The sequence below is a fragment of the Pteropus alecto genome, unplaced genomic scaffold (assembly GCF_000325575.1).
Source record: "Pteropus alecto unplaced genomic scaffold, ASM32557v1 scaffold21, whole genome shotgun sequence".
Lineage (NCBI taxonomy): Eukaryota > Metazoa > Chordata > Mammalia > Chiroptera > Pteropodidae > Pteropus > Pteropus alecto.
Window position 1 is genome coordinate 15,491,434 of NW_006436282.1, and position 13,840 is coordinate 15,505,273.

Below are 13,840 nucleotides of genomic sequence, written 5' to 3' on the forward strand. Positions count from 1 at the left end.
GAGCTTCAGGTCTCGGTCTCAGACCAATGGAGCACATCGCTATTTTACCAAGAGTATCGAGAACAAGTTCCTGAACAGCATTTCTTCCAAGGCTAAATTTAGCCTGGTGTCCAAAAAAATGCCACAGGCTAAGGCTACCAGACTTTCTAAATTTATGACAACAGGTGGCTTATGCCAGAGCACTAAGGGAAAGTGGGTTATCTAAATGTCGAACAAGAAGGCAATAGTTACATAAACCTTTCCATCCAGTGGCATCTTATTCATTCATTCCCAGTGATATTGTAAGGCAACACTGGTTAAGATGTCTTTGGTTTGTCAGTGAGAAAGTGGGTTATAGGCTACTGTGAGTAATCTGACTCCCTATTTATAGAAAGAACAGATATATCCTCATTTTTTGCTTATATGTATTTCTGTTTATGACAGTGATTATTAATTGGATAATTTATGACTTTAGTTTTTTTTTTTTTAATAGTTTGTTATTACTTAGAAAACCAGTTGGTTAAAAATGGCAATGGTTTTCCACCTGACATAGAAATTCAAGGCAGTAAATTTTGTCTCTCCCAATGCAGCAAATCATAGAGCTGGGAAAAATTATATGATATCGTTAGGATAAAGTGAATTTGTTAATAAGTCCTATGAATGTACTCCACTATTTAAAAAAAAAAAAATGGCCCTAAATGAACGGCTGTTTCTTGTTCTGTAGACTATTTGTGCTCTCCTGGAATGTTTGCTGACTCCTGAAAATGTACCTTCTGACAGCCCGAAAGAAGTTTATGAAGTCTATTTTGTCTTTGCTTGTATCTGGGCATTTGGAGGCACTCTGCTACAAGATCAGGTATGTTTAGAAATAGTTCACAGAACCAGTATCATTTTGGGGGGAATAATATATGTGATTCCTACATTTTTATTATCATAAATCTGTCCTACTTGCCCTGTTTTCTTCTACGCCTGTGCATTATCCAAGCACGCTCATCCAGGCAGATTGTTCTAACCTTGGCTGGCAAATTCAGAGCCTTCCATCAGATCTCACTTTTGAGCTCAAGGTTCTGTTTCCACCTGCCTCTGGACCAGGTGCTGCCAGCGAGCTGTTCCACAGGTGAGGCACTCTCAGCGTGCCTGACACAGAGCGCTTCATCGGCCCCACCCCCCAGATTTGTTCTTCCTTTTTGTTTTTTCTTTTCTTCAGTGCTACTCACATTCCTTCCAGATGCTCCCATTTAAAACTTGGGGAGACATGACTCTTCCTTATTTGTATGTCTGACGGTCATCAGATCCTTTCAGTGTCAGTTACAAATTACCTGTTTAGTCTGTCTCTTTCTTTTCCGTCCCTATAGCCTTAATTCAGGAATGGTTTAGATTGACCTGGGCTCTCATGCTGTCTTAGCTTAGGCTACCCTAACTAAATATCATATGCTCGGTGGCTTAAACAACAGAAATTTACTTTCTCTTGGTTCTGAAGGCTGGAAGTCCAAGGTCAGAGTGCCAATATGGTCAGGTTCTGGCAAGGACCCTCTGCCTTTTCACTGTGTCTTCACATGGCTGAGAGAGAAAGAGAAAAAGCTTTCTTGCGTCTCCTCGTAGAAAGGCACTAATCCCATCATGACAGCCCACCTCAGGACCTCATCTGCCCTAATTACCTCCCAAAGGCTCCACCTCCAAATACCATCCCATTGGGGATTAGGGTTTCAACGTATGAATTTGAGGGGAGAGACAATTCAGTCCATAGCCCGAAATAACCTTCAAATTGTTTTTCCTCTCTCTAGTCTCTCTTACCTCTAATCAATCTCGTACTTGCTCCCCAGGGAGCTAGTCCTAGTCCTTTCCGTTGGTCTTTCCTTCAGCCTAAAGCAAAACTATCATGCTTGCATGGCGTTCCCCGTGTGTGGCTTCTGATTTATTGTGAGCAAACACTTAAGAACTTGCACAAGTGTGTGTACACACTCACACCCATTGCTTAGACTTGCCAAAGTACAAAGCGGGAGTTTTTCAACTTTAAAAATTTGTACATCTGATCTCCACCGTGCACCTCGTTATAGATTTTCTCATGTAATCTTCACAAGAATTCTTCACGGTATTCTTATCGTGCAAATCAAGTTAAAGCTCCGAGAGGTGAAGTAACTTGACCAACGTTACACTGACAGGAAATGACGTCATTAGGATCCCGACCCATGCATGTCTCCAATGCCACGCCTTCCAGGGCACCTCAGGATCTCTCGTGGTCATAGTGCTTCGGCAGGTACCCCAGAATCTTTGCATTAAACATAGAGGGCACACACCTTCCAGGCTTCCCCAGATATTTCCAGATGTAAACAGGGAATTTAACTTGGAGGGCATCACAGCCAAGAGTGACCCATATTTCCATTGGCTTACTCACTGTAGGTCCTAAAATACATGGTCGTTATAACCTTTGACCCAGTTCTGCTTCTTGTCACTAGGTTACCGTAAATCGTTTCTATAAATAAAGTTGGTATTCACTTGGCCTCCTCGGTCTTACTTTGACCTTTCTCAGAAGCCACATTTCCCTCTGTAATCTCCAAGTGCTTTCTAAAGAATAACAGCCCTTAGCTTTGAGCGAGAGTCAAATAGCAATGTCAGGTACCTTCACGTGGTTTTTCTCACGAGCATAATTTATACCTTGTGTAGATGGCTTCTTCATGGAGGCCACATAGAGGATCTTCTCCTCTCCTCAGTCCCCCACAGTTTTCTTTTCAGTGTTCGCCACACAGTTTTTCCTTTCCCAGGACTGTAAAACTGGGGGAAATTGCATGTGTATGGTGTTGACAGCTGAGAGCTTTCTGCTCCTGAGCATGACAGCTCACCTTCCTACTGGATGACTCTCTTTTCATCGTTCCAGTTTCCAAACATGGCAGCTAACAGTTACTGTCCACTTTCTCCCTAATTAATAGTCAACTTCATCATCATTATCTTTAAATTTTCAAAAAGGGTCTAACTGTGAAGCATTCAGAAGAGAGGCTATGAAGTTGGAAACATGAATGAAATAGACACAAGTAGTATTTTTAGGATAGCCATTTATTCAACAGATTTTAGTGCCTACCATGTGCAAGGAATATGCTTAGAGCTCTTAATAGGTTCTTTGAAACTTTTAAGAAAACCCTATATGTATTAGTGCAACCATTGGTCTTTTACAAAAAGGAACTGAAACGTAGATAAGTTAACCTGCTGGAGGACACACAGCTAACTAACATCTGAGCCAGGTTCAAACTGCAACAGACTGACTCAGGACCTCTGTTCTTAACCCAGGCCATTTCAGACAACTTCCAAAGTAGGTCTTTCGTCAGCTCTCCCGGAATGCCCATAAACTGTCGTTATCATTTATTGCTTGGCTTCTGAAGTAACCTCGTCACTGTTCCACGCCTGTACTTGCTCCATAATCCATTATCCACTCTTCCGTTATTCAGCCAGAGTGATTTTTTTTTAAAATGTAATTACAATGATATGATATACTCCAGAATTTAAAACACTTTAACAGATTCCTGTTAATTTTAAGATAAAGTTTAAAATTGTAATACTACTTACAAGGCCTCTGGATCGTGCCCTGCCTATCTCTCCCTACCTCTTCCTCTCCCACCCCGCCCCCCACACCCCCAGCTGCACTGGCCAGTTTCTCGAATGCAGCAAATTATGTCATACCGCAAGACCTTTGCACATGCTGCCCTTGGTCTGCTTCCTGGAGGGGTCTTCTCCCTAATCTGTGCCTGTTCTCAAAGGTGACTTTCCTGAACATCTAATTCAGATAGATTTGGCGCTGTTGCTCTCCCTTACAGCAAACTTCACTTTCAAGGTACCTATTTATTTCTGCATTTATTTGCTCAAGCTCTCCTACCACTGTTTCTTCGTGTCTTCCCCTCTAGCTTCTCCATAAACTCTTTAAGGGCAGATACCGTATTAGTTTTCTTCGACTCTCTAGAGTAAATGCATTTTGGTTGAGTTAATTGACGAATCGAAAATTTCTCACCGAAATCAATTTGCTAGTGTAATGGCTAAGTGAAGCAAATTTTGATATAAAGTAGAAGTCGTATGTATTCTGCCTACAGAGAATGGTGCCAGACAAGTAATACCTTCCGAACCAGCTTGATTTAAGACCAACTTTTGTAAGATGCTAAAATGCCGTGTGCCACCAATCTGAAAATAACGCAAATGAGCCTAAACTCATTAACTCATGAGTGGCAGTATGTAGGAGTATGAGCTTGTTTGGAGGGTGGGGCGAGCTCTCCCTGCTAAGTCTGATCTCCCCTCTCGTACTCTGCTGTCCTCCGGGCATCTTGTCTGCCTCTAGTTATGGGTGTGATCAGCCCAGTACAAAAAGTGGGCCATACATAGTCCAAAGACATAAAGACACTAAAGTAAAAGCAAGTTTAAGAATTTTTTGGGAGAAGCTGGGCCTTGAGGTCTTAGATAAGTGTGAGATTGCTGAATGCAGTGGATACATACATTGTCTTTAGAGGTCATGAAAACTCACTCTGCCAGGTCATCCTGTGGACATAGGAGTCACTTGGCCAGGTCATCCTGTGGGTAGAAGGGTTCGTTAGTTGCTAGTACGCATTTGCCATTTTCCCTCCTCTACTTTCCAAACCCTAATCTAGCAGCAAAGGACTTGTGCTTATCATCATATGAAAACAAGGACCTTCTAGCAAAGAGAGCCTATTTCCTACCACTGTAATTTTCTCTGGAGGACAGGAGCTTGTCTCTCTGGAGTTTTCAGCTAGACCACTCAGTGGTGCCCTGCTGGGAGAATAAGTCCATGCCTTTCTTTGTCCCTCCATCCCTCATGGCAGGGGTTCCCAGATTTGGAATTTCAGAGATCAACAAAGTTTCAATGATGATTTGAAAGAATGAAATAGGGTTACTTTTTACTTTTCTAAATAAGGGCATTTATAAAAATGGCCATTTATTATTAATTATCATAATTTTATAAAGGAATGGCTATTTTAACCCCAAAAGGTCCAGGGAGGATAGAAACTCAAAGGGCAGTATCGAAATCAAATAACATTACCAATTTTTAAAAGTATTCTTTTGTTCTTATTTTTCTCATTTACCATCAATTAATGTGAATATTGGTAGAAATCAGCACACTAATATTTTATACCCACTGTCTTATGGTACCTAGCATATTAATTTGCATAACAGCTCCTTGTTAAATTGAATAACCCAGGGGTAATCTAAGGTTCACCTAACCTTACTTTGCCTTTTAAGTTAATAATTATTGCAGAAAATTTGTACTTGATGGGTAAATGGCAATTATAGCTTTCTGCCTCTCTAATATCATAACTTGTTATTACTTATTTGTAGTTATTTATTTTTGTTGGGTCAGTTATTTAATCCCATTTGTAATTATGATTCTATACACTGCAAACAATGTGTGTTCAGAATTACTTTTAAATCTGCAATAAGGATTTCTCTTGTTATTCTTAGATTTCTGCTTATCAGGCTGAATTCAGTAGGTGGTGGCATAAAGAGATGAAAGCAGTGAAATTTCCATCCCAAGGAACAATCTTTGATTATTACTTGGACCACAAAACTAAGAAGTTCTTGCCTTGGGCTGATAAAATCCCCAAATTTACTATGGATCCAGATATACCTCTGCAGGTAAGTGTGTGAAACATAGTAATTTTCAGGCCACACTGTGCTTTGAGAAATTTTGCTTGTTCCTTAGTAATCCTTTCTTTCCAGATAGATAAATTATTGTTGGATAAATTACTGTTGATATGGTCAGCATATACATATGGATAAATTACTGGTGGATCAGTTATTATTGATGTGGTCAGCATATGCATATTTCCTGGGAGAGAAGAATTTTGGTTGTAGGAACACTTAGTGAAATGACTATTATATAACCACAACCTCTTATTTAAAATTTCAACTTAATTCTGTGGTAACAGCTTTTTTTTATATTTTCCTAGAAATACTGTGAATTTTATTAAAAATTAAAGGTGTATGTCTATAGTTTCTTATTTCTGACCTTATCGTGCATTTCAAAGACAGCAATTTTACATACAACTTCTTTCCTTTAACCCTTCCCCCCATGAGTTAACCTCCTCAATTCGTGTTTCAAATCCACATGGCAGGTGGCAAATCTAAGTGAATCTCTTTTTTTATTGTTTCTCTTCACATCTTCTCCCACGTTTCTCTTATGTCAAATTATTTTTTCATCATCTTCTTATTCTGCCTCAATCTATTTTTTTTCCATTGTATTTTTTTCTCAAGCTTGTGTTATTCTGATTCATTTTGGAGCTATTTCAAGTACTGCTCTATGAATATAATATAGGTGATTTCCATGGCATTAATTAGGAGGCAGCTAGTGTCGAATGAAAAAACCCAATGAATTCGTTTCCTGGAGCTCCTGTAACAAAGTACCACAAACTAGGTGGCTTAAACAACAGAAACTGCCTCCTGGTTCTGGAGGCTAGAAGTTCAAAATCAAGGTGTCAGCAGAATTGGTTCCTTCCGAGGGCTGTGAGCGAGCATCTGTTCCGTGCCCCTCTCCTGGCTTCCGGTGGTTTGCTGGCCATCTCAGTGTTCCTTAGTGTTTGGCAGCATATCTCCAATCTTCCGATGGCGTTGTCTCTGTGTTTGTGTCTCTGTATTCAAATTTCCTTTTTTTTTTTATAAGAACAGCAAGTCATATTGGATTAGGGGTCTACTCTAGTGTGCTAGAGCGGTCTTAACAAAATACCACAGACTGGGTGCTTGAGCATCGGGAGTTATCTCATAGTCCCGGAGGCTGGAGGTCCCAAGGTTGACGTGATGGCAGGTTTGGTTTCTCCTGAGAACTCTCTCCTTGGCTTGTGGGTGGCCACCTCTTGCTGTGTCTTCTCATCGCCTTTTCTCTGGGTGCATCGCATCCCTGGACACTGTTTCCAACTGTGTCCAAGTGTCCTCTTCTTGTAAGAACTCCAGTCAGAATGCATTAGGGCCCACCCTAACAACCTCATTTTACCTTAATCACCCTTTTAGAGACCCTTTTTCTCAATACAGTCACATTCTGAGGTCCTGAGTGTTTGGGCTTCACCATAGGAACTTTGGGAAGACACAGTTCAACCAATAACACCTAGCCATGAGGAAATTATTTCACAAACAAGAAATTCGGAGGTACAATGGCTCCAAGAGTGATTAATTCTGTGACTCGGTGATATCACCAAAGATTCAGATCTTCCCACCTCTCTGCTCTTAACGCCAGTTTCAGTTTAAGACTGGTATCCCTCCCGGTCTCCAGAGGGCTCCAGTGACCCAGAAGTTACCTGCAGAGGGAAAGGAGACTTTCTCACATCTTTTTATTAAGAGTGAGGAAACCTTTCTCAGAAGCCCCAGAGCAAACCACCTCCTGCATCTAGTTCCCAGGGATGTCATGCCAGCCCTAACCCAGTCCCAGGCCAGGGTGACGGGGTTTGATGAATCACAGCACTGTAGGGGTTGGGCCAAGCTTCCCCTGAAGCACATGGCTATGGGGTAGAGGTGTGGAGACTTGACACAGTGGTGGCTCTGACATGAAGCCATGTAGAAATGGGTGTTGGGAGGCAACAGCAATGTCTGCTCCACCTGCCTCGTTTATTTGGAAGTCTCTGTTTTTGCTCAGTCTACTTAGACCTCACCTTCCTAGCCAACATTATCTAGCAGGCTGAAAGGTGAGAATTCATAACTAACCAAAGACCAGAAACTGGTCTCACAAGGTTGATGCACGTGATCAAGGATATCTTTTATGCAGCGGAGAACCTATCAGGACTTTTACACACAGTTGTATCAAATGCAGTTTAATTAACAGCTTCTTCACATACTGGAAGAGAACCATATGGACTCAGTAATAGCAGCCAGTACTAATGTTACATTCCTCTGTGTCAGGCCCTTTTTACATCACATTACATAGATTAACTAATTTAATCCTTACAACTTTCTAAGTCATGGACAGTTACTACTCTTTTTACATATGGAAAAAAAGAGGTACCAAGAAATTAATGCTCTCAAGTGCATTCCGTGTGGTAGATAAGGCAGGGGTGAGGCTCTGGACAGACGTGGGTTTAAATCCAAGTCGCATGACTTACTGGTTCACAGTGACCTTGGCGAAGTTATTGATGTTCTCTAAGCTTTACTTTCAACATCTCTGAAATGAAAATAATAATAAAACTCTCCTTATTGATTTGTTATGAGTATCATGTGGCATTAATACATATATAGTGCTTAGCATAGTACCTATCACATGTTCAGTTCTCAGTAAGTATTAATTATTGGTATTAATTTGTAGAGAAAAGAGCTAATAGCCAAATTAAAAAGCAAAGATGACAACTAGCAACAAGAAAGGAGGGGAAAAACTGTAAAAGCAGCTCAAATTTGAAAAGGGTCTATGTAGAGGGCTGTTTAATGTAGCATAAAACAGTCGGTACCTTTCAATAGGTATCATTGAATTAGAACAAAGTTCTAGAGTAAATGTTTATAATCATGAACACGATTCTGTATAATCTGTGAAGTATTCAGTTGTATTCAACATATGCTGTCCATGTAAGGAAGAACGTTCTCCATTATAGCATTTGTGTTTGTCTTATAAACAATACAAATCTTGCAAGTCATTTTTTATCCTCTTTTTAATGTGGCCATGAGGAAATGCAAGAAATTGTCAATTCTCTCTTAATTACTGTGCAGGACTCTGTTTCTGGCATATCTGCATCCGCTACCCCTTTTCCTGATCTTATCTGTTAGTCTGAGTTCCCTGAGACTGATTTTTTTTATTTGTATTCTTTATTTTATTATATTCCTGTAAGCTACCTCAAATTTTTTGTGAATCGATGTAGTATCTAAATAGCCAATTTTCAAAGCAGAAACATTGTTATAAAATTTTGTTGACAACAACGCATAAGTTTCAAATATGCTCTGGATTTGTGACTTTTCCACTCAAAGCCACTGTTTCCCTAGACTGATCTCCCCACTGGCTGAACTCCTGTAGTACGGATCGTGCAGAATCATTTTGCCACTTAATCTTACTAGGCCAAAGCATTGCAACCAACTTTCATTTATGCGTGACTTGACTTGTCAAATGTTTTGTTAGCAACTGAAGAGTGGTGAACAGTTTCTTAAATGTTTACTCTCTTCTCTTGTGTGTCTAACACAAGGTTGGGCAGAATGTAAGCATTCAGCAATAGGGAGCCTTGAGTGCTGTTACTTAATATAGAAAATATAAATCAGTGGCTTATGCTGTGGCACTTTGATGGCACTTTCCAATGACTCTCCTCAAGCTATGATATCTGAACTCTGACGATTGTAAATGGAAAATTGAGATCTCCTACTGGCGTCAACTTTGACGAAGAATTCACTGGGTCTCAATTCTAAAGTAACTATGTTGGTTCATATATAAAATTTCAAAACGCCTTTCTCTGACCTTTCTCTCATTGTATTCCCGGCTCCCCCCAACCCCTGCCCCCAGAGAGTTCTGGTTCACACATCAGAGACAACTCGTCTTAGATATTTTGTCAAGTTGTTGCTTGAAAAAGGACAACCACTGATGCTAGTAGGAAATGCTGGAGTGGGAAAAACTGTCTTTGTAGGCGACACGCTGGCAAGTCTCCCTGAGGATTACGTAGTGTCCCGCGTGCCTTTCAACTACTACACAACTTCTGCAGCTCTGCAGAGTAAGTATTTCTCCTGCTTACATTCCAGAAACGAGATCATGAACGGTCAGGGCCATCACGTGGAGCCCAAAGAGGTGATCGTCTTCTCTAGGTTTTAGACTAGACATTTCGTATAGGTCTCAGGTGGGTTTTTACTTATCAGCATTCTTGGTAATTACGCTTTGTTCAATTACTGTGGTTTTTATATCACTCGTGGCTTTATTTGGGTTATTACTCTTTAGAATAGTAAAAATTTACATCAGTAAAAATGTATATCATTAGTGTTCATTGCTTTGCCTCTAAGCCGTTGAGTTACTTTTAATCAATTTCATGGAGCCTGAGCAGCATGAGGGTAGGCTCAAGGAAGAGTGCCCTGGTTGTCTTTTCAAGTCAAGGATTGATTCAGGAAAAAGTCACTCAAACTGTTGACGAAATGACAGGCCATGAGCTGTTAATTAAGTCTTAGAAGAACGATAAGAAGAATTTTAAACTGTTGAATAAATGCATCGATGTAATCAAAGGACCACACTGATGTTGGCCATTCTGAGTTAGGAAGGGCAAGCAAAGTAGACTTAGGTAGTAGAAGCAAAATAGTATAAAGAGCTGATATTTGTAGGTCTGTCACTTGGTCCAGCAGAATAGTGGGGTTACATTGTAGGAGGTGGGGGCAGCAAAACTGCCTGTCCGGTAGTTTATTAAACCCGTCGGGTTACCCTGAATGTGGTTTCTGTGTTGTGAGTGTGCATGAGTGTGTGTTGTTGTATTTTCTTAGCTAATATCAGTGGAGATTAATAATAAATTTTATTACTCACTGACCTCATTAACTCAGACAAGAGTGATTTTTCTGTAATCTTTCTTAATCAAGTTTGTCTTCCCTGTCTTTGTGAATGAAGCTGCTTAGCAGTATTTCATTCATTTCTTTTAGCAAATATGTATTATTTATCTACTTTTCCTTGGGTATTGTGTCCAGTACACATTTTTCATTCACAGACACAAAAGAAGGGATCACTTTATCACTTGTAAATGGAAGATTAGGGATGTAATTCAATAGTTGAACGAAGTACTTGACTGTGGTATGAGTTTATCATGCTAATTCCTGAGAGGGACACAGGCATGAATAAGATTTAGAGATTGCCTATTAGCATGAGGAATCTAAAGAGCCTTTCTGTTCTAAAAAAAGTTCGGATTTTAGACCTTTGAGTGGTATGCAGGCAAAAATGGGATTTGAGATAGAAGAATCAGCTTAAGCAAACACATGAAATTGAAAATCGTGGGACACATTCAATTAATTGAATCTCTAAGTTGACTGAAGCACAGGGATGAGGTAGAAGTAGAGGGGAAGGCTGGAGTCGTGGGTTGGAGTTATACTATAGATTGCGTGCCCTTCTGTCAAGTTTGCCAGACTGAAGAGATGTCTTGGACTTAGGACTTTTAGTGCTAAAACTGGGATAGTCCTAGGCAACCTATGGTGGTTGGACAATTTAAATGTAAAGAGAGAGAGCTGAGATGCAAGCTGAAGAGATTGTATTTCACTTGGTAGGAAACGGTGAGCCATGGATGGGGAACAAGAAACTGACAAGATGCAAGCTATACTTAGGGAGGAGAAGTCTGAAGTGGGGAGACCAGCCCCCCTGAGTAATGTACTAGCTGAATGTAACGTTGCTCTGAACTAGAATTGTGGAGGGAGACCAACAGGGAGAGACATGAAGAACCATTTATAGGCTGTGGTCGAGCAGATCGGGGACCAGCAGAGACAGATTATGTTGAGGCTTTGTATCTGGCTGACTAGGAGAGTGTCGATCCCATAAACAGGAGCGCAGAAGGCAAAAAGGAAAAGGTGCCTTTGAGTGGGGAAGAGGCATATTTGCTGTTGGCCGAACATCTAGGAACCAGTGGCTGATAGCAACTGATACCCAGCAAGCATTTGGAAATGCAGGTCACGGTTCGAAAGAGGTGTTTGTTAATTTATTCATTATATTCTTCTTTGTTCATACATTTATTTATTTATTTAACAAATTACTTGTGGTTGTCATCAGGAGTACAGCAACATAATACAGTTCCTTATCCTCAAGCTATTTATAGTTCAACAAGTAATTAGATACTGTATCTCAGACACACATTCTTCAGGATTTTCTGCACTCATGATTTTCTCTCAAACATATCAACACGAAGTCATATAGGCACATGAAGGAATGTAAATCAATATGTATGAAAGATAGGGTCTGCATACAGTATCTTATACTTACGCACTCCGATGTCTCGAGCTGTCCTTGGATGCTCGTGCAAGGGCAACACGGAAGGACTCGGAGGTCAGGCTGTGCCTGGGCAGGCAGTGAGCCATGCATCGTGATGGGTACGGGGAGGAAAATGCTCAGATCAGCAACGGGTTTGTCTCAGATGGGATATCGGGCTGCAGACGTTGACTGTCCAGGAAAGGACAGGCGAGGTGAGCCCTGGAAGCAGGAGGGGGGTTGGCCAGAGAGCCTCACACGGAAGGAGGTGTCCAGAGAGATGGCTCTGGTATTAAACTGCAGAGGTGATAGTTGAAGCCGAAGAGTGGATGAAATGGACAGCAGATGAGGACAAATAAGAAAGGACACAGGACAGAAGGTTACATTTTACCTGACTGGTGGACAGAATTAATTATTTGTTTCAGGAATCCTTGAGAAACCTCTAGAGAAAAAAGCTGGTCGTAACTATGGTCCAGGAGGAAATAAAAAATTGGTTTATTTTATTGATGACATGAATATTCCCGAAGTGGACTTATATGGCACTGTTCAGCCCCACACTCTGATTCGTCAGCACATTGATTATGGACACTGGTAAGTGATTCTCTATATTTTATTCTCTATGAAATATTATTATCATTATTATTAATTATTGATAAACATTTAAAAGGTAGAATAACCCAATTTCTTTCTCTTCTGAGGAACATTTTCTGTGATATCTTTCGGCTTCACTTGGCATTCTCTTTCATCATCTTAAACGGAATAGATTATATCTTGCGAAGAATTGGATTGAAAAATATCTTAGAAACATAAACTGTCCAGTTTAAGTATTAAATTCTTTAAGACATTAACTCACACTGAATTACTTAGAGAAGCTTGACCTGGGATGTGACCATTTGGTAATACCTGGGCACTGCGGTCTGCGAGCTCTGCCATTAGCTAGAGGGAGAACCCCCAGCCTTGCTGTGGGTAATATCTAACCAGAAATAGAGTCACAAGAGAATCAATAAGCAGTAATATATGTATTGATTCGGCTCCAGTTGTTGATTCTGGCATCAAAGGAGCTTTGTAGCCCTTCAGTTCTGAGCTTTTGTTTTTATACCTCTGAGACAAGGCTAACAAGCTTAACATCACAGAGTGATTTTAAAGGTCAAAGGAGACAATCGGTGATGAAACCTTTTATGAACTGGTGGATTTTGTCGTGCTGTCAACTTCAGTTTTTGGATTTATGGTTCTGCTTTCTCTCTTTCAGGTATGATAGGCAGAAGGTGATGCTTAAGGAAATCCGTAACTGTCAGTATGTGACCTGCATGAATCCGATGGTGGGCAGTTTCTCAATCAATCCTAGACTACAGGTAGGGTGTTGAGTACTGCTCTCTCACAAGTGGCCCCTAAATATAATACTGAAACATGGTAGGTTTTGATTCTTGGTGCTTTTCAGTACAGATTAGGGCTCCTGCTAGAATTTGGTTAAGCATGTAAGCTTTTTTTTTTTTTTTTAATCAAACAGACTTTATTTTTTAAGACAGCTTTAGGTTTACAAACTGTTTCAGCAGCTTTAGCTGAAAGTATAGAGTTCGCATATACTCTCTCATTCCCCCTGCCTTATTTTACTCTATTATAAACACCTTGCATTAGTGTGCTGCATTTGTTACAGTTGATGAGCCAATATTTGATAAGTTGTTATTAACTGAAGTCTAAAGTTTACATTAGGGTTTATTCTTTGTGTTGTACATTCTACGGGGTTTGACAAATGAATAATGACAGGTATCCACCACTAAAGCATCGTACAGAGTAGTTTCACGGCCCTAAAAATCCCCTGTGCTCCCCCTATTCATCCCCCTCCCTGCTGAATCCCTGGCAACCACTGATCCTTTTACTGTCTCCACAGTTTTGCCTTTTGCAGAATGTCATGTAGTTGGAATCATACAGTATGTAGCCTTGTCAGATTGGCTACTTTCACTTAGCTTAAATATGCATTTAAGGTTCTTCTGTGTT

At 40.4% G+C, this 13,840-nt stretch overlaps 1 protein-coding gene across 1 annotated transcript in view; it reads left to right on the top strand.

Moving 5' to 3' along the window:
- Window positions 1–13,840, top strand: part of DNAH11 (dynein axonemal heavy chain 11) — a 270,126-nt gene that overhangs the window by 131,282 nt on the left and 125,004 nt on the right. Inside the window, 5 exon segments of the mRNA XM_025046892.1 lie at window positions 704–835; window positions 5,434–5,607; window positions 9,431–9,635; window positions 12,271–12,436; window positions 13,095–13,197. Coding sequence (XP_024902660.1) covers window positions 704–835; window positions 5,434–5,607; window positions 9,431–9,635; window positions 12,271–12,436; window positions 13,095–13,197 — 780 coding nt within the window.